We start from the raw sequence: 25953 nt of genomic DNA, 5'->3' as shown, positions 1-25953 counted from the left end.
TTAGATTAATCGAGTACATCGACCAGCGTATGAACTGCTCGCTATTCTTGTGGTTGGTGTTTGCTACCACAAATTTGCGAGCAGTTCTGGCTATAAAATAACCCAGTGACGTGGTCAATGACGCTGCTGAATTAATTATGCACACCCATAATACGCCCGTTTTGACCTTTAAGCACGCCTGCATTCGGATCTCCACTCCCCATTTTCAAGCACCTTCCCCTGTTACCACCCACATACGCCTCATTCTGTCACTCAAAATAGCAGGCACTCGCTATATAGCGTACAAACGATTTTTGGCCGCACTGACTGGTTCGCGCATGCGTACTAAAAACCGTACGCATGCGCAGATGTGCAAACATCGCTCGGAACGAGCGTACTGCCGCTAACGAGCGGCTCTGAATGAGGGCCCATATCCTTAAGCTGGGTACACACTGGAGCGATTGGCAATCTTTCCAATTTTCCTGGCGCCCAGAACAAGCAATATTGAGCGTACACACTGTGCAGTCTTGCTAATGACTGAATGATATATCTATCGTTTGATTGTATATGATTTATCGTTGCTCCTGTACACAGTAGAACAATCATCTTTAAGATCACTGGCTGGGTTAGGCAAGAAGTGACAACTTCAGGGGCCAAACTGGAACGCCATATCACCTGGTCGTCCTGTTGGCCGTTCTCACTAGACAATGTGCATCATATTGCTAGCGTTATCTTTAGGCTTGATGTGCAGCACGTCAAACCTGGCGACGTCATTAGTGACCGCGGGCACCCGCATATTGAGCATACTAAACTCTGAGCAATGTAGGTGATTTGTCCTTACAAAACGGTGAATTGGCCCGACATTGCTTCAGTGTGTACCCAGCTTTAGACCATTACAAACTTGCTCAGGTAAAACCAATGACCTTCCAGATCACACTACAGGCTAATTGGCCATCACCTATGTGATATATTTTGTATTAAGTTGATTATTAAAGAACTTGGCCAAAAACTAAACATGTAGCTTTGTGTGCAGTTGTTGGAATTAATATAGAGAACTAAAGCATGCTGGTGGGAGCTTATTGACACCTGGTGAGAAGATAAAGTAGTGTGGTATGGCACTACTAGAGCCCTTCATTTTCATTTTAGGCATAATTACCCTCTATCTATGCTTTATTTGGTTGGATATTATTTGACTTCAAATTTTCATGAATTAACCAGCATAGTTTTGCTGTTAATATAGGCCATCCATAGTTGTCTACCAACCTAATATCCAGGTGGGATCGGTCCCAGATTTTAGAGAACTGTCCCCTTTTAAGTTATCCCTGAAATTGTCCCTATTTTTTAATAATTAACTGTAGGTAAAATAAATACCACTCCAGCATTTTCATAGCAGGGTTCGAGGCTGGTTCTTTGATTCCTTGGTTGACTCACTGAGCTGCATATAGTCTATTGGGTGTGCAGTCATAGACATGCATGTGAGGGATTAGATACAAGCCCACCCTAAACTGACAGAGCATATTCAAGTACAGGCCTGTTATCACTCAGACACCTGGCTTGGGTGGTATTGCCTTTAGCTGTTGCTCACCTTTGCTTTGTTCCAGACCATCTTTCATTTTTGTCACATGCTGATTCTACATCACTCATGCCTGTTTGTGTATGACAGGACCTGCCTGACCTATTCTACACTATTAATGGTTGCTAGTTAGCCTTATTAGTAAGCCTAAATAGCCTTACCAATAAGTCACTATGGGGTCTATTTACCAAGCAGTGTTAGGGGATAGAGGACCCTATTCAGACCCGCTCACAAGCGCTGAGCGCTTGCAAGCGGGTCAATATTTAGGCCCTGTGCACGCGCAGTGGCCGCACTGCGCGTGCGCCAATCCCGGAGTGAGAGAGAAATTCTCTCGCTCCCAGGCTCGCTACCAATGGGGCGGCTGTCGATGTTAATCAACAGCTCGCCCTGTTTAGTAGGTGGGGAGGGGGGTGGTTTCACAAACGGAGGCATTCCTTAAGGAACGCCTGCCGTTTTGTGGGCAGCCACACTGACATCAGCAGTGATGTCAGTGGGGAGCTTCCTGCTCGATCAGAGCATGAAGCTCCCTGGGGCTTGCGGTTGTCGAGACCCAAACTCAGGGTCTCGCCGCAAGCCCCGATAGTCGCGATGGTCTTGACCATCGCGACCATCAATCTGGTTGGTCGCTAAAGTTGTGGCTGGTAACCCACAGCTTAGCTAGCGACCAGGAGGCCGCACTTCAAAACACAAGCGGCTGCCCACATTCAGAGCGACCACTCGCATTTTGCGAGCGCCTTTGAATGAGGGCCAGAGTGAAAAGTGATAAGGTGCCAGCCAAACCGCTCCTAACTACCATCTCACAGGCTGTGTTTGAAAAATGACAGTTGGGAGCTGAGTGGCTGGCACCTTATCACTTTTCACTCTGTCTCCTAATACTGCTTAGTAAATAGACCCATATGAGCTGTGCACAAGGACAGTGGTCAAGAGAGTACTGGTAAACTCATTAAGCTCCATGAAAATGGGACACCAACGGTGAAGACCACGACTAGCTTGGTTATAGTGGCTTACCTACTGGTGTCACTGGTGACCATCACAATGCACAGTAAAATAATTTTTTTTCAACCTCTCCGGTGTAATTCTTAGAAATTCTTCATACTTTCTAGGCTTTGCAAATTGATACTTATTAATGATGAGAATATAAAATGCAAAAAAAGTATTATAATCAAATTGAGGAAGCATGACATTATTAAGACATCATGACACAGATTATGATGTTCAAAGACCTCCTAAAATAATAATACTGTATGTGCATTTTGTTTGAATGCAATTCATAGGAACAACAATTATTAAACACAGTGTTTCTGACCACTAAATGCTGAATGCTTGCATAATAATTGGTTGATGATAAAGTATTATTTACATTTAAGACATAATATTCCATCATTGAGCTTTTTCAATCTTTTGACTTCGCATAGTTTCAGATTCAATAGCAAAGACGGTGTAATCTGTAATAGATTAGTGGTCCCAAGAAAAAAAATCACAGAAGTGGGTACCTATTCTGTTTAGCTGCATAGAAGGGATTATCTACAACATAATCTTAATTTGATTAAGGAACCACTTTACAACCAGATATACTAAAAACATTTTTAAAGCCATCTACATCCAGGCTCTATTACTGGCTATTCTAAGGATTGGCAAGAGTCCAGGGCAAATGCTATTGTTCCATTATGAAATACATGTGATTGCAATGGCATAAGGCAATTATATGATTTATTACACATATGTAATACTAGATGGTATGTCTACATATTTTAAATAGCTACTATTAAATAACTTACTAATGTTCTCCTATAAAAGCCTTATGCCTGAAATAACTATTCATTTCTTTTTATATAGCTCTAAGGACAGCCTGGTGCAATGTCTTCAAAGGCTGTCACTTCTTATCAAAGGAGACATAAGCATTATGACCAATCGTATCGCAATCTTCAGACCAGATATGTAGTTCAAGAATATTCAACACAAAAGTAAGTAGTGTTCACTTCACTTTATTTTCCTTAACTGCATTTTATTCGTGTTCTGAGCATCCAGTACACCTGTATGTAGAAATCCTGTATAGTAATTACAAGTGAAATACTTTTTTTTCAGTCCCTGCCAAGATCACCACAATTTCTCCTCACATGGTCACTGAATGATCTAACGGGTATAAGTGAGCAATGAAATAGAATAATCACAAGCAGTATGATTGGAAAACTATTTTTTCCAGAAGAAAAATCAAGCTGTTTTATATTATATAATTAATTATATCACATTTATTTGACCATATATTATAATCATGGCTACTGTATTTGTTATTTATTTTTTATTATCTCTGTACAGGGTACACTTTAAATATATCAGGACTCATTACCTAATATTGCTAATATGGTGCAAAATTTGCACTGAATCACAGCAGCGAATCAAACACTTGCTTTCATTGTCTAAGTTGCACTATAAAAATAAAATCTTATTGCGGATTGGTAGCTGTGGTTCTGGACAAATTCTTCCCCTAAACACAATGGGCCTGATTCAGATTTGGGAAAAGAGTAAAGTCCCATACACACTGGATGATGTGTGTATGGAGCGATATTGACAGCGGCGGGCATGGCGGGGGTGCCGGCCTCGTCAAGTGCATCCACACTTCCCGATGCCGGCAACGACGATTGTCGGTGAGGGGGTGGGGGTCGAGGGCATGCTGCATTCCGCAGCATGGCATCAGTAACGGTATCCCCAGATTGAGCTGCATGTACAGATGACTGGGGATATCGATAATGACCCGCGGGAGCGCACATCTTTGTCATTAAGATATATTGTTCAATGATATCGTTGTCATTCAAAAAAGTCGTCCAGTGTGTATGCGCCTTTAGATAGACCAAGTAACTTTGCACCTGGAAAAACCATGTTGCAATGCAAGGGGTGCAAATACATACAAGTTTTTTTTGCATGCAGGGTACATATTGGCTGCTTTTGCATGTAGCCCACATGGAATCGGTATGTAATGCCGGCGGCTGAATAGCTGCCGAATCACATACAGACAGTGGAAGACCGACAGTTCAAAATCCTGATGGAGGGTGTTAAGTACTCTAACCCTCCCCTCTCTCCCCCTAACCCTCACTTAGTAGTGCCTAACCCCTTAGTACCTAACCCTAACCTCCCCCCATTGGTGCCTAAACCTAACGCCCCATTCCCGCTCCCTAAACCTAACCCTCCCGGGGGGGTGCCTGAACCCAACCTCCCCCCCGGGAGTGCCTAACCTTAACCCCCCCTTCCCCTAGCCTAACCCTAACCCTCCCGGGGGGGTGCCTAACCCTAAGTCCCCCCCCGGGGTTCCTAATCCTCCCCCCCGCAACTAGAACTTAAGACACCCGGCTTACCTTCCTTTGGTATGTCAGGTGTCGGAATTTCGTCGTGGGGCTAATGATAGGCGTCAGGATTTCAATGCATATCTTTAGTCCCATGTCGGGCTCTTAGTGTCGGGATTTCGGTGACCAGGATAGCGGCAACCGGTATCCTGACTATATCTCGCCCACATATGCTGGTGAGCTTTATTTTTAAACTGCAGTTTACATTTCAGTCTGAACACACCCCTCCAAAATCTAAATCTCTCTGCACATTTTACATCTACTCCACCTGCAGTGCAGCCTGGTGTCACCAAGATGGACAGTTCCTAGCTCTTTCTCTTTTCCCAAATCTGAATCAGGCCCAATGTTTGTCAATGAGTTCCATTGAGTTGATTAAGCAGTAAGTGGGGATTACATTTTATTACAATTAGAGGTTGTTGTTTTTAAGTGTACTCATAACTCTTTGAACAACCTTTCTGAACCCAATTAGCCAACATCAGTTTCCAACTGTCTTTAAACAACATAGCAGTAGAATGCAGTGCCATGTAACATTTTGTGCAGAATTTGGGCATAATTTTAATACAAAGTAAACGGGAAAGAAAGAAAAAGTGGGAGAAGGAATTAAGCATTCCTGTAAATCCTTTGCAACAGTCTATGCTAGAAAATATTTAAATGACAACCAGGCGCGTAACTAACGTGGGTGCTGGGGATGATGTTGCTATTGTGCCCGCAGCACATCCAGGACCCACCTCCCATTGCACCCAGCTCACCTCAGCAGCATTACAAGAAGAGAAGCCGCTAATGATTCTTGCAGCAAATGGCTTTTTAGTAACAGGCACACTGCAGCATGTGACTAGGAAGCAGTTTGATGCATGGATCATCATCGCTGCCGGCCCCCCTTCTCTGATACGTCTCTCATTCACAGATGCTGGGAGGAGGTGTGGTTACCCGGACCATGGCCACGCCTCCTCCCAGCTTCAGTGAGTAGAGATGGAGCGGCATGCCGGGATCAGTAGGTATAGAGTGCTGGGCTGAAGTGCAGGGTGGGAGGGGAGGGGGGTGCGGCGGATGACAGGGGGTATAGCTAGACGTATGGGGGCTCCATGGAAATTTTGCTAAGGGGCCCCCATACCATTGATTATGCCCAAAATCCAGAGGACTCTAATGTGTTACCTATAGCTTTACTCCTAGGGATATATTCAATAAAATAAAATTTTAATCGATTTTGATTTCATTTAAAATCATTGAAAATCTTGCAAAATCGATCAACATCTGTGTTGTGTTTCTGGGGCTAAATCACACATTTACTAATATATAAAAAACCAGAGCAAAAATTGTCTTATAGTAAATGTGTGATTTAGGCCCAGAAACACAACATTGATGTTGTTTGAATTTCATAGAGTTTGAAACGATCAAAATCTATTAAAATCGTCCTTTAGTAAATATCCTCATAGTATCTAGCCACCCTGAAAATGGCCATCCAATATGCTGTACTGTAGCTTTTCTTGTTTGACATTTCCTCAAACTAGCCCCATTATTTAATATATGTTTATAGCACTGTTTCTTTATGTATACCATCATACCGTATAATTAGAACATTTCTATGTATTCCCAGCATGGTACAGTATATACTGTATATTTCTAGCCATTTATTCATTCAGGCCTATGGGAAAGTCACTGAGACGATCCTATTTGAAGCACACTGCACCAGCTGTCTTATGCATATATTAATGTGCTGCTAAATTAGTATTTCAGCATCTTATAATAGCAAATGATATCTTCTCTGCACTATTTCATTGTAATGGATTTTCTGAATGTTGTTTTCTCTTTTCTCCCCTACAGCTTTTTGCCTGACTTAAATTAAAGGAACTTGTATATTTATTTATTTTTTCTTAAGAAATTATGGTGCTTTCTTGTGTGTTCTCTGTTAGTACAGTTTTCCTTACTGTAAGATCTCTGAGAAAGTTTTTATATTTTCTACAGTGAAGATTGTCAGACCCTTACCTGGCATACACAGTCTGTACACTACTGTGAGTGGCTTGCGTTCGCGAGTAAGCCATGTGACACATGAGCAGCCCACATGATGATAGAGGGAGAGATGTACTAAGTCTTGGAGAGAAAGTGCAGAGAATTAAGCTACCAACCAGTCAGCTCCTAAATGTCACTTTACAGGCTGTGCTTGAAAAATAACAGTTAAGAGCTGATTGGTTGGCAGTTTACCTCAGCCCCAGAGTCACATAAATGAAAAAGTCAGTGTCTAAGGAGAACATTAAACATTTAGCTCTTATCCGACATGCAAACAGAAACCTACAGTATTAATGGCTACTACGTATAAAATACTCAACATTAGATTACCTTTGCATCCCTCCTTTCTTTTAGATAGGAAGATATAATGAAAAAAGCTCTAAATTGAACCAGTCATTCACACAGAACAGAAGTGACCATTTTGTGAATTTAACCTTTTATTTTAAGTTTAAATTGACAGGCTGCCTTCTCATTAGCAATGGATTACAGTGGAAAATACACATCTTACTGTGCATAAGAGATGAGCGTACTTTAGTAATCATAACAACAGTGTCACTACAGACTATAATCATGTACTATCTAACATCCTAAACAAAAGAGGCACACAGTAATTTCAAAATAAAATATTGCTATCAAGTAGTTGCAAACCTATAATATCATTTTTGGTCAGTAGTAAGTGAAGAAATGCAAAAAATCCTCCTGCTAATATATATATATATATATATACAGTCAGGTCCATAAATATTGGGACATTGACAGAATTTTCATATTTTGACCTCTATTCACCACCACAATGGCTTTGCAATGAAACAAACAAGATGTGATTTAACTGCAGACTTTCACATTTAATTTGAGGGTAATTGCATCCAAATCAGGTGAACGGTGTAGGAATTACAACGGTTTCTATATGTGCCTCCCACTTTTTAAGGGGCCAAAAGTAATGGGACAAACTAAACAATCCTAAATCTAACTTTCACTTTTTAATACTTTGTTGCAAATCCTTTGCAGACAATTACAGCCTGAAGTCTGGAACGCATAGACATCACCAGACACTGGGTTTCATCCCTGGTGATGCTCTACTGCAAATGTCTTCAGTTCCTGCTTGTTCTTGGGGCATTTTCCCTTCAGTTTTGTCTTCATCAAGTGAAATGCATGCTCAATCGGGTTCAGGTCAGGGGATTGACTTGTCCATTGCATAACATTCCACTTTTTAGCCTTACAAAACTCTTTGGTTGCTTTTGTAGTATGCTTCGGGTCATTGTCCATCTGCACTGTGAAGCGCTGTCCAATGAGTTCTGAAGCATTTGACTGAATATGAGGATATAATATTGCCCGAAACACTTCAGAATTCATTCTGCTGCTTTTGTCAGCAGTCAAATCATCCATAAATACAAGGGAACCAGTTCCATTGGCAGCCATACATGCCCACGCCATGACACTACCACCACCATGCTTCACTGATGAGGTGGTATGTTTTGGATCATGAGCAGTTCCTTTCCTTCTCTTCTCTTCCCATCACTCTGGTACAAGTTGATCTTTGTCTCATCTGTCAATAGGATGTTGTTCCAGAACTGTAATGGCTTTTTTAGATGTTGTTTGGCAAACTCTAATCTGGTCTTCCTGTTTTTGTGGCTCACCAATGGTTTACATCTTGTGGTGAACCCTCTATATTCACTCTTGTGAAGTCTTCTCTTGATTGTTGACTTTGACACATATACATCTACCTCCTTGAGAGTGTTCTTGATTTGGCCAACTGTTGTGATGGGGTTTTTCTTCACCAGGGAAATAATTCTTTTGTCATCCACCACAGTTGTTTTCCGTGGTCTTCTGGGTCTTTTGGTGTTGCTGAGCTCTCTGGTGCGTTCTTTCTTTTTAAGAATGTTCCAAACAGTTGATTTGGCCACACTGAATGTTTTTGCTATCTCTCTGATGGGTTTGTTTTGATTTTTCAGCCTAATGATGGCTTGCTTCACTGATAGTGACAGCTCTTTGGATCTCATATTGAGAGTCGACAGCAACTGATTCCAAATGCAAATGTCACACCTAGAATCAACTCCAGACCTTTTACCTGCTTAACTGATAATGAAATAATGAGGGAATAGCCCACACCTGTCCATGAAATAGCTTTTGAGTTGATAGTCCCATTACTTTTGGCCCCTTAAAAAGTGGGAGGCACATATTGAAACTGTTGTAATTCCTACACCGTTCACCCGATTTGGATGTAATTACCCTCAAATTAAATCTGAAAGTCTGCAGTTAAAGCACATCTTGTTTGTTTCATTTCAAAACCATTGTGGTGGTGAATAGAGGCCAAAATATGAAAATTCTGTCAATGTCCCAATATTTATGGACCTGACTGTATGTATATATATATATATATATATATATATATAAAAACCAACTAATAATCATAATAATTATGATTAAAATAATAATAATAATGCTGGAGAAGATAAAACAGCTGCAGTAGAACAAGTAACATCATCTCCTCCCTGTCACCGCAGAAGAAGCACTTCAGCTTCAGCTTCTACTCAAAGAAGTTCAGCATTTTCCTCCGGTTCAAGAATAAAATGCGTTTGTGGGGCTGATAGAGAAATTCAAGAATACTATGTCCCTGCATTTAAAAAAAGGTACATACTACTGTGTACCATGCATGGATAGCTAATAACAAGCTAAAAACCTTACACATTAATACTTTTTTATTTGCTATAGATTCATGATTATAATGACTATAATTGCAGTAACCAAGTCATTTTTTTTATTTAAATGATCCTAACTTACATACTTGCTACAGCTCTAACAGTAGAAATTAGCTCACAATTATATGCTCTACTATAATAGTAATGTTACATATGCTACACTGCAAGGTAATCATTGGAGAGCCAAAAGTTAATTAAAGATATATTCATAAAATTGTTAAATCAGAGGTAAGCAACATGTAATTATAGAGAGAAGCTGAATAACCAGATGCATAAGGGTCTAATAATGCAAAGAGAAACCATTCATCCAAAAGTTTCATACAAATGAAAGATCTATTTTGAATTCATTATTCATGTTGAAATAATATTTTGCATAACAGTGAATATATATATATATATAATAACAGTGCACATATTAACATAAGCAAATTACTAAAGCACTGTGTTGACATTTTTATACAACAAAACAATAAACACCTACTTATTTTAATAGATAAGCTAAGTCCTAAATGATCATCCTGTTTAGGACATAGGGTAAAACTTAAGAAACTAAAGAAACTACTGACAGAAAAAAGATAAAAAAATAACTGTGCATATCTATCTATCTATATATCTATCTATCTATCTATCTATCTATCTATCTATCTATCTATCTATCTATCTATCTATCTATCTATCTCTTATCTATTTGTCTATTTATCTATAGGTGTGTATCCACTTAGCGATTAAACAGGCCAATTGAACAACAGCGTTATTGTTCAATCGCTTGTTAATCGCTCAGAAATCGGCCATGTAAATGGCGAAAATGACCAGCAATGCGCACGCCCGCTGGTCGTTTTTGACATCTATCATCGCCCGAACATGTTGGTCAACCTGACGATGCCGTCAGGTAGCCCATGTTTGGGAGTGATTGATGTGCCTACACTGAACGACTGAACGTTCAGTGTGGGCACATCACATACTGTCAAACGACTGCACGATTACAATGTCGTAATCGTGCACTCGTTTCTATGTCTGTAACTGGATATGCAATGTAACTCTCTATCTATCTATCTATCTATCTATCTATCTATCTATCTATCTATCTATCTATCTATCATCTCATATTTATCTTTTACTCTATTGCTGATCTATTTGTTTATCTGTCAATCTCTTGTCTATTTTTCTCATACTCTATCTATATTATATATCAATGTACCTATCTGACAATTTCTTGTTTAATGTATCTCAAAATCTATCTATCTATCTATCTATCTATCTATCTATCTATCTATCATCTCATATTTATCTTATACTCTATTGCTGATCTATTTGTTTAACTGTCAATCTCATGTCTATTTTTCTCATACTCTACCTATATTATATATCTATGTACCTATCTGACAATTTCTTGTTTACTGTATCTCAAAATCTATCTATCTATCTTTCTATCTATCTATCTATCTATCTATCTATCTATCTATCTATCTATCTATCTATCTATCTATCTCATATTTATCTCATACTATATCTATCACCAATTTATCTCATTATCTATCTATCTATCTATCTATCTATTATACTATATCTACCTATCTGACAATTTCTTGTTTACTGCATCTCAAAATCTATCTATTTATCTATCCTTCTATCTATCTATCTATCTATCTATCTATCTATCTATCTATCTATCTATCTATCTATCTATCTTCTCATATTTATCTTATACTCTATCACTGATCTATTTGTTTATCTATCTGTCAATCTCATGTCTATTTATCTCATACTCTATCTATATTATATATCAATGTATCTATCTATCTATCTATCTATCTATCTATCTATCTATCTATCTATCTATCTATCTATCTCATAGCCATTGTACCTGTGACAGAATGGCCTTATCATTTGACCAGGCTACATCACCTTTTTTGTAGTACCCCTGGTGTTCACCAACTGGCCGTTACTGCTATTGGTGCCACCTGGTTACCTGTGAGTGTCAATTGTACACCAAAGTAGTGTCCCAAGTTGTAGGAGGATGACACAAATGATTAGTTATTTACAAGAATCAGTTACATTTTATGCGTTCATCACATTTATGTCACTGTGCACATTGAAGTCACAAAGGTACAGTACACCTAGAAAAAAAACCAGGAGATTGGCAATTATTTAATTTCTTCTTGGTTTCTTGAAGTATGTACAACTGATACAACAGTGCTGACTGAGAAGCATAGAGTTATACTGCACCACCATGTTGTAAATGAGTTTCCTATATACTGTATGCTCATGTGCTTTTGGCAATGTTAGCATACAGTGTGAAAATGCTGAATAATGCTGATGCCCCATAGCATGTATTATTTTATCTATCTATCTATCTATCTATCTATCTATCTATCTATCTATCTATGTACGTAATAAAAGGCCGGCACCCCACCTTGCAGTTCCACCAGCCTCATTCCCCCAGACCTAGTGAGTGTCTCAGCCCCATTCCCTCAGACCTAGTGAGTGTCTCAGCCCCATTCCCCCAGACCTAGTGAGTGTCTCAGCCCTATTCCCCCAGACCTAGTGAGTGTCTCAGCCCTATTCCCCCAGACCTAGTGTGTGTCTCAGCCCCATTCCCTTAGACCCAGTGTGTCTCTCAGCACCATTCCCCCACTGTGTCAGCCTCATTCTCCCCCCAGCCCCAGGGTGTGTCAGCATCATTCTCCCCTTCAGCATGTTTCCCAGCCCCAGTGTGTCAGCCTCTTTCCCTCTACCCTCAGCGTGTCAGCCTCTTTCCCCCCACCCCCAGCGTGTCAGCCTCTTGCTCCACCCAAGCCCCAGAGTGTCTCTCAGCCTTGCCTTCCCCCTCCAGCCCCAGTGTGCCTCAGCCTTCTCCCCCCAGCCCTAGTGCATGTCTCAGCCTCCCCCCCCAGCCCTAGTGTGTGTCTCAGCCGCCCCCTGAACCTCAGTGCATGTCTCAGCCTTCCCCCTCCAGCCATAGTGCGTGTCTCAGCCTTCCCCCCCCAGCCCTAGTACGTGTCTCAGCCTCCACCCCAGCCCCAGTGCGTGACTCAGCCTTCCCCCCCAGCCCCAGTGCATGTCTCAGGCTTCCCCCCCAGCCCCAGTGTGTATCTCAGCCTTCCCCTCCCCATCCCAAACCAGCGCAGCCGCCACTTACCTTGGTTGCTTCTTCTCCGCGGCTCCTCTTGATCCTCTCCTTCAAGCAGCCTGGCCCCTTGTTATGACACGGCGCGCATGATGTCACGCACGCCGTGTCATAACAAGGGGCCGGGCCACGATGGGTGGCTGTTAGTTAACAGCTAGATCCCCTTCCGTAGATAGATCATGATGTCATCAGCAGTGTCCAACATCATTCCCTACAATCCAAGTGGGCACAGAGGGGGAATATACCCATGCCGTGCCCGAAGCGTGGCGAGCGAAGTGAGCCCGCGAGGGGTTAACTTTCTTATTTTGGTGCACTGTGTGGGCAGGAAACTACACTTCCACCCTCAGTGCACATCACTACCAGATACAATAACTGAAGTGGAACTAGTCTTTACCGTGGCTGTTATGTTGGTGGAGCCGGAGTGGCCGAAGCGGGCCCGCTCCGACTCCAACCATTTAAATAATGGAGACCGGGTTGGCGGACAGTGGCTCTGTCAGATGCAGTCAGCCACGGGACCCTGCACCATAGCGGACCCCGGTGCAAGGCCTCGGCTGCACCGCTGCTAGTCCCACCCCTGTCCTGTAGCCAGAATGAGCTTCTGTGCAGAAGCTCATTCTGACCAGTTAAAGTCACCTGACCGGCTGACAGGTGTGCTGCCAGGTTGGAGCGGAGCTCTGATCACGGCAGCGGCATGTGGGAGGCAGCGGCAGAGCCTTGAATGCCCCTAGGCATTCAAGTCGCCCCTAGGCATTAGCTTATTATGCCTATGCCTAGGGCCGGCTCTGGCTGAAATTAACATATATGTGCTGGTTTTTCCTGAAAGGATTGGCACCATTTATAAAATCATAGAAAAAGGGCACTCAATACCAAATAAATATATTTCAGCAGATACACATATTTGACCCATATAATTCTGCATTAATTCTTCTATGAGCCAGAAACACAGAATTTGTATGAAAACCTTAAATCATTCAATAGGACACAATGCACAAGATACTTTTCTCTACTCATAGCTCTTACCAGTTTACATACTCTCACTATAGCTAACAGGGAACATTTCCCCACACCTGTCATCTCTCTTCTTTTTCTAGTGCTAAGGGCAGGGGCGCATCTATAATGGGTATACACGGGGGCCCCGCTCCGCACACCCTGCACTCATAGTATTACCGGTACCTACCTCTCCAGAGTCCCACATTGGTGCGGGGGTCCAGCGCTGTAAGAACGACAGGAAAATGGCCGCTGCGGCCATTTTCCAGTTGTTTGTGCATGCGCAGTACAGGGAAAATGGCCACCGTGGCCATTTTCCTGGTGACCTGCACATACTCTATAGATTCTGGGTGCACTCTAGTGCCCAGAATCTATAACTCCAGCGCTGTCCACGCACAGCTCAGTGAGCTGCCGGTCACTGGACAGAGAGGAGGGGGCCCGTGTCGGAGACTGCACACGGCCCCCTTCTCTCTAGAAACGCCCCTGGCTAAGGGTATATTTAATGTAAGTTTTTAGAAATGGAGATGTTGCCCATAGAAACCAATCAGATTCTACTTAACATTTAACTAGCACCTTCTAGAAGAGAATAGCTCAAATCTGATTGGTTGCTATGGGCAACATCTCCACTTCCAAAAACTCTCACTTTAGTAAATATACCTCTTTGAATGAAGTAGTTGGAAGGATAGCTAACAATTAGCAACCCAGTTTACAAAATATTGTACTCCTGATAATCCAAAAGAAATTACACATTTAGGGCAGACAGAACAGACATAATTTTTCAGTTGTCAATTAAGTTGTATCTGCTGTTTAGAGATCTCCATAATCAAATGTCTAGTAGAGCTTGTCTAGTTTACAAATTGATTAGTTTGATGTGCCAAATAAATCTGACAATTTTATCAACCTATAGTACAGGAAAAAACATCTCAACATAAAAATGATTGAATGAGAAGCTGCTTATTTGCATAGCATACTGCAATATAATTAAAATAGTTCAATCTCTTTATTATACTTGGACCGGGATGTAATTTATTAATGTTGTACATTTTACACCAAGTTAGTGGATTTGTGCTCATTTCCAAAGCACAGTGATATAGGATTTTTTCTTCTAAAAAAAGTATTTTTTTTTAACCAAGCAAATGTAACATTAATACCTTGAGTAAATTACCATCCCTGTATAACTATTTATCCAAGATCAAACATCGGTTATCTTCTAACAAAGAATCTTATACATTGCCTAAAGCACCATATGCTGTTTGCTTGTTTTGTTCACTTATGACTTTAATAGCTACTTCTGCACTAACAGGAGATTTGTTTCACTGGTAACATAGTTGTAATTAGGGGCTGTGTTTGCACATCATAATGTACATCTTTTTGCATACTGCTGCTTATTTAGATCTGTTCTGACTAAATTTGTATTCTTTCAACAGCTAACAAACATGTCTTCTGTATGTAATATGATCTTGATTTTTTTGCAGCTTTTTACTGACAAGTTTTATTTTCTTTTTTATCTTTATATAAAATAACAACCTTAATACCTTCACAATTAAAAATTACCATTACAATGTTTCTTACAGTGTACTGTATATATAATGTAAGTCGGGCTACTTCCAAAATATGAGCATAGTATATTAGAAAATATGGATATGCTTCCTACTGTATCTGGATTTTTTTTACTTGTCTGAGTTTTTATCTATCTATCTATCTATCTATCTATCTATCTATCTATCTATCTATCTATCTATCTATCTATCTATTATTATTATTATTATTATTATTATCCTTTATTTATATGGCGCCAAAAGTGTTCCGCAGCGCCTTACATAGTACATAGAACTAATAGGTGAACAAGAAACAAGTAACTTACAGTACAGTACAGGACAAGGACACGATTTATATACATTGCTGCAATAGCGATTAAAGCACTCACAATAAGCAGCTGGGAGTTGGCAGTCACGTGTTAGGTGCCCTTATGGGGAGTAAAGAGTAGAAGAAAATGTAAAGAGAAGCACATGAGGGAAGAGGTTCCAGCTTGTGAGAGCTTACATTCTATCTATCTATCTATCTATCTATCTATCTATCTATCTATCTATCTATCTATCTATCTATCTATCTATCTATCTATCTATCTATCTATCTATCTATCTATCTTTTTGGCTCTTCTCAGTTGAGTTACATTTACCATCATATGTTTTTTGCTCTAGAGGCTTCAATTGTTAAGACTAAAAATATGCAACTTGCTTTATTGTACCATTATGTACTGATGTAAAATGTAAAATTGCTAATGCAATAGCCTATACTGGAAGTACTAATGCATTGTGCTGTTGATTAGTTTGCTTACATTGTTGCATGCTATTATTTTTACTTATGGCATGTTAGAATCTTGTGTTGCCATTTACATCTGTGCTTAGAATTTGTAACGTGCTTCATGCCCTTTCATGGCTTGTCTGTTATTTATTTATATTTTATAGTGCTTTTCGTGTGGTTATATTGCTTATAGTGTTTCATTATGTCACGCTTTAATATTGCTCTGCATCATTTCTCTACCTTACTTGTTAGTATTTTGATGCTTGTAGTAACTTTGTGTTTCTCTGTTTTCTGTGCATTACTAAGCCCTTTGTTGTGATAGCACCTTCTTTGATATACATAGTAAAATAAATCTATAAATCTTTATTTTTTAAGACTACTAAATATATTTATGTAATGTGCTTTCTATTCTTCTGTTTTGATGTGAAATAATTGTTTCCTTAAAGCATGGTTTTGTAAGCAATAGAGCTTTTATTGAAGCCTTATATAAAATAATTACTAGTGTGGGACAATAATTTCTATCGGTGCTCTTTTTATTACACATTAATTATATATTCTTACATATAGGACCCAGGAACAACATACTGCGAAGCATGCTGAGCAACATACAGAACGACACGCTGAACAACATACAGAGAGACAAGCTCACCAACATAGAAGCTATGACCGAAGTGTTCACTATGCCACGGAACTGGCCTTTTTGGAAGAGGATGTTCGTATTGCACGGGCCCTAGCACGGGAGCAGATAGACAAAGTGTCCATACAAAGGATGGTAATGCAAAGACTGATTTTCTCACTGTACTCCAAACATGATTGCTAATAATTTCCAGTTACTGCAAAGGGGCACAGATCATTCTATGTGGATGCACCAGTAGTAGAAACATGTAATAAAAGTATTCTAATTGGACACAGGGCCTGATTCAGAGTTGTACGCTATGTCCACCGCAGCTGCAATTCTGTACACTACTGCCTTGTGCGAAAAAATGTTGCAGCCATCGTATAAGTGTTGAGACACCCACCGGCGTCGTCTTTGCAAATCCAATTATCTGTGTGCAAAGACGCATCATTGGTCACAGATCATTTTATGTTACCAGCGCTCTATGGTTATGCAGAATGGCCGTGGGAACTGAGATGCTGGAGCCATTTTCCTGCATAATGGCTGGCAGACGCAGGCTGTGACATGCCTTCAAAATGACCACATCTCGCCTGTTTTTAGAAGGCACTCCCAGTAACCACCCCCAAACACACCCTGACTGTCATTCACACTGCGATTAAATAGTCACTGCAAGCGACTACGATAATGTACCTTGACCTAAGCGCAGTGCAACTCAGAAGCATGTGTAGACTGCCGGTAATCACTCTGCGGAAACATCAACATGCGTACAACTCTGAATGAAGCCCCCAGGGCAAATGGCTGCTATAAAAGGAATTCTAAGAAGTTTACATAAAGACTGGTCTGGTTTCACTGGAAGCAGTGCAGGTTTTTATTGTGTTGCACAATCACACACCTCAGTAGGTAGCTCACAAAACTAGTATACTAAACCACAATCTGTACGTAATCACACCAGAGCGGTAACAATGGCAATAATAAACATGCTATGGAGTCAAACAGTTAATTTATGGAGTCAAGCAGTTTAAGCAACACTACTAACATACCAGGGTATATTTACTAAAGGTTTTTAGAAGTGGAGATGTTGCCCATAGTAACCAATCAGATTCTACTTAACATTGATCTAGCACAGAATCTTATTGGTTGCTATGGGCAACATCTCCACTTCTAAAAACCCACACTTTAGTAAATATATATCCCATCGAATGTTATATATGTTAGCTTTTGTGTTATCCAGTGGTATGAAATGCTTTGTGCATTGGTTTAGGGGTCTTTTTAAAGACAGCTAACTTTAACCAGAGTCAGGCAGACTTGTCTGTTATATTCCACAGTCTACATCCACAACTGCAAAAGTAGCCTGATCCTGAATGTTCCAAAGTTCAACATATGGTTTCACTAGCTGTTTTACTTGTACACCATCCATTCTTTTTTGCTGATATAGGGACTGAGGGCCTGGTTCAGACCCGCTCGCGAGCGCTATGCGCTTGCAAGCGGGTCGATGGTGGCCCAGTGCGCATGCGCACGACGGAGCCAGCTCTGTCGTGCGCATGTGCAAGACCCAGATAGCGACGGGCAAACCGTCGCTCCGGGTCTCGTACCAAAGGGGGCGTGCTGTCAATGTTGAGTGACAGCATGCCCCCTTTGGTGGGCGGGCCGGGGGAGTGGCTGCCCAAACGGAGGTGTTCCCAAGTGAACGCCTCCGTTTGGGGGCGGCCCCACTGTCATCACGAGTGATGTCAGTGGGAGAGATTTCGGCTCTGTTTGAGCCGAAATCTCTCTTGGGCTTGCGGCCACGAGACCCTACCACAAAGGCCTCGTCGCAAGCCCGATGGTCGCGATGGTCTTGACCATCGCGACCATCTTCCTGGCTGCTCGCTATAGCTGTGGGTGGTCACCCACAGCTATGCGAGCGGCCAGTAGGCCGCTCTAAAAAACAAGAAGGCCGGCCCTGATTCAGAGCGAGCGCTCTGTCAGAGCGTCCGGCTCTGAATCAGGCCCACATTCAGCAAGGATTCCAACTGCGATTACGCACGCAATCGGCCAATTGTTGCATTCTGTGCATGTGTATGCATTGCAGTGCATGTGCGCGAACCAGTCACTGTGATCGGGACTGCGATTGCAGTGACTACGCAGACCCATCGCACAGTGATTTACAGAAAGTACCATGCATGGGAGGTGATGGGGGGTGGTTGGCGAATCGCAGGCGTGCCACTGCGTTTGAACACCATTGCAGGGGCGTGCTTAAATAAGGCACTGCGATGCCATACGCAGCTCGAGTACTCACTGCGTGCAATGAAGTTAGCAATTCCTGAGTAATGTCAGAGCTTGTGCAAGTGTGCGTGAGGCTCTGATGGTACTCGATGTTCGCAGTCTTGCTAAACATTACGGATGTGTGTAAAGTAAGGTGGGCATGCTTATGTTGTGCTGCTACAGCATAGTGATCACAATGGATTAGCATATCATCGCAGTGAGACTGCGTGCATAATCGCAGCAGCGATCGCAGTTGTGATCCGTAATGAATCAGGCCCAAAGCTAAGAAGCTTCATACAGTATATAATAGCAGAGTTGATGTGTTTAACAAAAAAAACAGAGAAAAATGAATAGGAAAACTACTGTAGCTTACTCAATGAAAGATGAAGTTAATACTAGATGTTACTCCTGTTGGGGGCATGTGTTTGATTCCTATGTTGCTTGATCTATATTGCATGTCGGTGAGCTTGAGTGAGTGATATTAATAAAGCTAATTAGCCAAGCTGTATTCACATTTTTTATTGATTAAATATGTAATCTAAATAGTTTTTATGAGTAATTTATTTATTTATATCCATTTGCCTATTGGATCAATGACTGGATGGTGACAATCACTTTCCTGTGACCAGAATGACAGTGTGGTCTTGTTTGATTTCCTGAATGTGGAATGCATGCAATATTCAGGATCTGATCTGATTGGTTAGAAAAGTGTGTGTACATTTTGAGAGCTAGTAGCCAATAGGTTGCTATTAACAACTTCTCTGCCAGTTCTCTTTAGAAATTTTATTACATCTCTCCCTGATGTACGAAGCTCTGGAAAGTGACAAATTGGAAAATGATAAACTACCAGCCACTCAGCTCCTAATTGTCATGTTACAGGCTGTGTTTGAAAGTGACAGTTAGGTGCTGATTGGTTGGTAGTTTTTCACTGTCCAATCTATCACTTTCTAGAGCTTAATAAATCTGCCCCCTTTGTTCTGTGGGAACAATGATCCTTGCATTTAGGTGACTTGAAGTTTCACACAGCATGTTGTGAAGCACATCATCATTACCTGACACTGGCACATGAAAATCCCCTGTGTGCACAAGTCCATAAAGATAAATGTACAAATTAACAAATGTTTTCTAGAACCCCTCCTCCCCCACAAAGATGGAATGGCAAACTTTGGGTCCACAATGGCACCACATGGAGGATAGATGGCATGTACCTACTTTACCCAGTATGCATGTAATGTATCAAGTGTTTGTCATATTATTCCTAACAGGTAGAGGAAAAGCTGGCATTACAAAGACAAATCCATGAAGACTGTATAACCCGAGCCCCAGATATCTTGGTACGTCTCAGATCGCATACCGTCTGGGAAGGGATGCCTGTAAAGCTTTTCTTCACTGTACAAGGGTATCCTACACCTGTTGTGCAATGGTAAGTGAGGAATGAAGAAGTATTTATACCTGTAATACCCATCATCTGAGATATAAGATACAAATAATGATTATAAACTACATTCTAATTTACCAAGTAAATAACAACAATAAGGGGTCTATTTACTAAGCAGTGATAAGAGACAGAGTGAAAAGTGATAAAGAAGTGATAAGGTGCCAGCCAAACAGCTCCCAACTGTCATTTTTCAAACACAGCCTGTGAGATGACAGTTGGGAGCTGATTGGCTGGCACCTTATCACTTACTTATCACTTTTCACTCTGTCTCTTATCACTGCTTAGTACATAGACCCTTAAGTGTGTTAATTGAGTCAACCCAATGTGTGATAATCAGGAATATTCTAAAGTTGTTAAGAGTTTAAGTTATTAGTACAAGCACGCACGCACGCACGCACGCACGCACGCACGCACGCAGGCATTAACCCACACACTCATATACAATTACAGACACACAAATACATACATACATACACACATGCACATACATACATACAGACACACACACACATATACAATTACAGACACACAGATAGATACATACATACATACTCTATACATACACACATGCACATACAGACACACACATACTCAGATACCGAACAGTTCAGAGGATGTATCATTATTGCCATTATAATGGAGTAGCTGATAAAATACCATATCCACCCAGAAGCAGTGTCCCTGGAAATTATTACTTTTGTCAGCTCTGGTTCCACCTCTACTGTAACTATTCATGAAGTATATAGTTTTGGTGTTCTCTTTTGTATAACTCCTGTTTATCAGAATGTATTCTAAGATCTTCAGCAAAGTTGTTTGTAATACATTTTTTACTTCTGCTGTAGCTTGGTATAAGACTTGGGGGTCTATTTACTAAGCTGTGTTAGGAGATAAAATGAACGGTGATAAGGTACCAGCCAATCAGCTCCTAACTGCCATGTCACAGACTTTGTTTGAAAAATTACAGTTAGGAGCTGGTTGGCTGGTACCTTATCACCGTTCACTTTATCTCCTAACACAGCTTAGTAAATAGACCCCTTGGTTTTTATGCCCATTATATAAAAAAAGAGTAGAGTAGTTGAATATTCATTTTCCAAATTAATTTTCCATTTAATTTGTTTTTTCACCCAGTTGGAAATGTTGGACTGCTCACCAGTACTACAACTCAATAAAATTTTTATAAAACCTGTAAAACCTGACACTGCCTATTGCAAACTAGCCATTAGCTTTAATTACATTGCTTGTTACTTTAACATCTGTGTGCTAAATTATTGTGCTATTAGCATTAATTAAATGAATTTATTTCTGTTAGGTATAAAAATGAATCTTTGGTTTGCCCAGCAAGTCAACCAGGAAAGTACAGAATTGAAAGCAAATATGGAGTTAATAGTTTGGAAATATACAGGTAAAAGAAAAGCATTTGTTGGTTATGTAAAGTAATTTATTGTATTATCATATACAGTACAGTATGTTGTTGCTATGAGATGTAGTCGGCATCCTGGCGTGAGGGATACTGGCGGTCTAAATACCGGCACCAAAATCCTGACAGCGTCGGGATCCCAGCACCAGTATGCCGACCGCCGGCATCCCAAAGGTAAGTATCGGCAGTTATGGGAGGGTTAGGGTGCGAGGTTAAGGTTATGTACTAAGGGGAGGGTTAGGGTTAGGCACCAGGGAGGGGGGTTAGATTTAGGGTGTGGGGAGGGGGAGGTTAGGTTTAGGCACCAGGGAGGGAGGTTTATGGTTAGAGTAGGGGTTAGGGATAGTGCTAGCATACTTACCTGCGGGTGTCGAGATTCTGACTGTCGGGATGCCACTGTCCATTCGGAATTCTGACCAGCGGCATCCCGACCACCGGCAATCCATACCCAACCCATTGTTATTGCATGGCTGGTATTAGTATAATCACATGAAACATGAAGTGGGTGCATTCTTTTTTAAACAGAAGGTGCAATCCTGAGCTTGTTTAATGGCAGGCTTATCACATGTGACCTTTGTCACACACACACACACACACACACACACACACACACACACACACACACACACACACACACACACACACACACACACACACACACACACACACACACAATCTGACGAATTCACTTCATCAAAATAAATAGTGGATTGTCCACCATGACATTTGATTGTTATAATACATTGCTACACATTTTTAAAAAGAAAATAATTATAATACAATGTTAATAGCCAAGGATTCCCGACAAGGGTTAGAGAACACAATAATAGGAGGTTGACTTGCTAGCCATGCTTGCTGGTAGTACCCTCCACCTTCATAAACCTTCTTAATCAAACATTTAAATTAAATTAACTAATATCAATCAAGCCTTACATCCTTTACCCGCCTTCCACTACATACATACTCCACCTCCATTTCTTTGTACTGCTAATGGGCCTCTGATATAGTTTTTGATTAATGAAAACTTTCTTGGTTTCTATGAGGTCATATAGTTTCTTAAACTGCCATCCTGTCTGCCGATGCTGTGTGGCAATGTTTCATAACTGTGCTTCAGGCCCGTATTCAATTAGTTTTGAACCCACGATAAAGTTTCGCCTGCAGAACTTTCCGCTGACATCGCGTGTTTTGGACGCAGAAACTTACCGGGCGCGCCCCTGCTATTTGCCATACTCAATTCCAAAACACGCAAAAATGGCAACCCGCAAAGTTGGAACAGGCGGAAAGTGCTGTCAGAAATGGGGAAACCTGCCAGAACACCCCAAAAAGATACACTAACATTGGGGATCAATGTAGAGGTCCCCGAATAGCCCTAATAAAGCTATTTGGGGTATTTAAGTTGTGTCAATAGTCTCTAATTAGTGTCTTTGCACAAGTGGTGAAGAATGGCATTAAGCAGTTTTTTTTGGTGAAAATAAGTAGTCCTGTCAAATTTGGCGTACTTGAAAATGGGTGCAAACATGTTTTAAAGTTGCTAAATTGAAGTTTTAACATTTTTAAAAAATGCACCTGCAGCAAGCACCTGCAATAAAAAAAAACACCTGACCCATCCTTGCAGACTCCATAAAAGTCTATTTCGCTAGTTTTTAAGTTTGTGTCCCCACTTTGTACTTTTTCGCCCCCAAAATGAAAGTACTTTTTTGATGTGTTCCATACTTTTTTCAGTTTTATTTTTACACAGTTATCCTTTGGCTGTCTTAAGGGTTCTGAATGGTTTCTCCACCTTTGCACCCAAAAATAACGATTTTGCACTTTTTTTCACCACCTATTCAGAGGTGAAACTTTTTCGCCTATTACATTACATTGACTTTCCACAGATGCGAAAAGTGTTTGCATTTGAAAACGGAGATAAGTTTCTGCCAGGCGAAATGACGTCATCTGCGATACTTTTCCACGGATCCCGACTTTTCGTTTCTAATTGAATACGGGCCATAGGCCCTCATTCAGAGCCGTTCGCTATTTGCGGTCGTTCGTTTAAAAACAAGGGGTGGTTATTCAAATGATCCGTACGCACATTGTAGTCTGTTCACACCTCTAAGTCTGAACGAGCGAGCAAAACATACGCTCGTTTATTTGTTAAAAACGCCCCCTGGCCGCTCGCATCCTACGTCATGTCCGCTATTTATTAGATTAATCGAGTACATCGACCAGCGTATGAACTGCTCGCTATTCTTGTGGTTGGTGTTTGCTACCACAAATTTGCGAGCAGTTCTGGCTATAAAATAACCCAGTGACGTGAACAATGACGCTGCTGTTTTAAATATACACACCCATAAAACGCCCGTTTTGACCTTTAAGCACGCCTGCGTTCGGATCTCCACTCCCCATTTTCAAGCACCTTCCCCTGTTACCACCCACATACGCCTCATTCTGTCATTCAAAATAGCAGGCACTCGCTATATTGCGTACCAACGATTTTTGGCCGCACTGACTGGTTCGCGCATGCGTACTAAAAACCGTACGCATGCGCAGATGTGCAAACATCGCTCGGAACGAGCGTACTGCCGCTAACGAGCGGCTCTGAATGAGGTCCATAGTCTTTTAAACTGTCGTATGTTTGTGCCGCTGCTCTGTTGCTTAGTTTAGCCAGCCAGCCAGCCTTTGGACAATATAGTGAACAATATTGTAAACTGTGAGGTGGTCAAAATTTACTGGAAATTAATGTTATTGAGGTTAATAATATAGTAAGAACAAAAACTGGCCCAAGTTTACATGATTTTAGCTGTCTTTTACAATTTAAAAAAAATACAGATTCAAAACTAAAACCAAAACGCGAAGATGAATCCAGATCCAAAACCAAAACACAGGGGTCAGCGCACATGTCTAATATATACAGATGTGATCACTGAGCACCTCCTGCTTTATTCACTAGGCCTGATTCAGAGTTGCAGACAAAGTGGACGTATCTGTGATTTTTCACAGTTCACATGCGTCCGAGGGCAATTGACGTGTAGTTATAGTTATGCATCTTTACAAATCTGTGGGTATGCAGAATAGCATTGACGTCTACTGGATCTTCACTTAGGGCTAAATGGGTATAAATAGGTGGCAATGAGGCAAACACTCTCAGGATAAGTCTAGTTTGATTATGTAGTGGGCATGTAGCTGGAGTTGCTGGCTATTCAGAGGTGAACATATCCAGCAATTTCAGATGGATGCTTCACGCCAATTATAGGGCTGGTGTAAATGTGTGCTGATAATGATGGTGGTTGCACTCATAAGTGGATGTATAGGGATTGTGTAGCCCCATAAATACATCTGTCTTTGAATACACAATGTGGCTGTATATGTGTGAGTCTAAATCAGCCATACAGTGACGAGCACTGATATGCAAAATAATCTTCTACCCTTCTTTCCCAGCCTACCCCTCCCCATCCATCTTTACTACTATGACTTCTTTCTCCTCAGTATCTGGAGATGAAGTCATGGCCCTCATCTGCCCCCCTTCCACCTTCCCGTTGACCCTATCCCCTCCTGCCTCCTCTGCTTCCTATTTCCTGTCCCCATCTTGCCCATCTTTTCAAACTCTACCTCTCATCAGACACTGTCTCCTTTGCATTTAAGCATGCACTTGTCTCCCCGATTCTTAAAAAACCCAACCTTGATCCTAACACTCTTTTCAACTACCGCCTTATCTCTCACCACCCATTTGCATACACACTTCTTCAATGTATTGTCTACAACCGCCTTACTGCTTTTCTTTCCTCCCACTCCCTCCTTAAAATATTTTATTATGGTTTTCATCCTCTTCACTCCAGAAACTGTCCTCACAAATGTCAGCAATGACCTCCTTGCTGCCAAATTCAATGGAAACTAATCTCTACTCATTCTCAACCCCCTTGCTGCTTTTGACACTGTGGACCACCCACTCCTACTGCAAACCCTTTATTCCCTAAGTCTGCATGACACTGCCCTCCTCTGGCTCTTCTCCTTCCTCTCTGACCATTCTTTCTCCATCTCCTCTCATGACCCCACCTCTCACCCCACCTCCACTAAGTGTCAGGGTAAATGTCCCCAAAAGTTATGTTCTTGTACCAGACCTATTCTCTCTCTATGCATCTTCTTTAAGTGAGCTCAGCCACTCTTTTGGTCTCCAATAGCATCTCTATGCTGATGACACTCAGATCTACCTTTCCTCTCCTGACCTTTCCCCCTATCTGCTCACTCGTA

At 41.2% G+C, this 25953-nt stretch overlaps 1 protein-coding gene across 2 annotated transcripts in view; it reads left to right on the top strand.

Moving 5' to 3' along the window:
• The window catches only part of MYOM2 (myomesin 2), a 184744-nt gene that overhangs the window by 18952 nt on the left and 139839 nt on the right, over positions 1 to 25953 (top strand). The window contains exons 2-6 of one of the 2 annotated variants that reach the window (XM_088479696.1): positions 3389 to 3516; positions 9399 to 9524; positions 16579 to 16783; positions 20137 to 20294; positions 21619 to 21711. In XM_088479696.1, coding sequence (XP_088335822.1) covers positions 3410 to 3516; positions 9399 to 9524; positions 16579 to 16783; positions 20137 to 20294; positions 21619 to 21711 — 689 coding nt within the window. In that variant the 5' untranslated portion in view covers positions 3389 to 3409. The remainder of the gene's footprint in view (positions 1 to 3388; positions 3517 to 9398; positions 9525 to 16578; positions 16784 to 20136; positions 20295 to 21618; positions 21712 to 25953) is intronic. The other variant, XM_088479697.1, reaches the window with a different exon arrangement.

The sequence above is a fragment of the Taudactylus pleione genome, unplaced genomic scaffold (genome assembly GCF_031769625.1).
Source record: "Taudactylus pleione unplaced genomic scaffold, aTauple2 ptg000244l, whole genome shotgun sequence".
NCBI classification, from domain to species: domain Eukaryota; kingdom Metazoa; phylum Chordata; class Amphibia; order Anura; family Myobatrachidae; genus Taudactylus; species Taudactylus pleione.
This window is presented reverse-complemented; position numbering and strand designations above follow the sequence as displayed.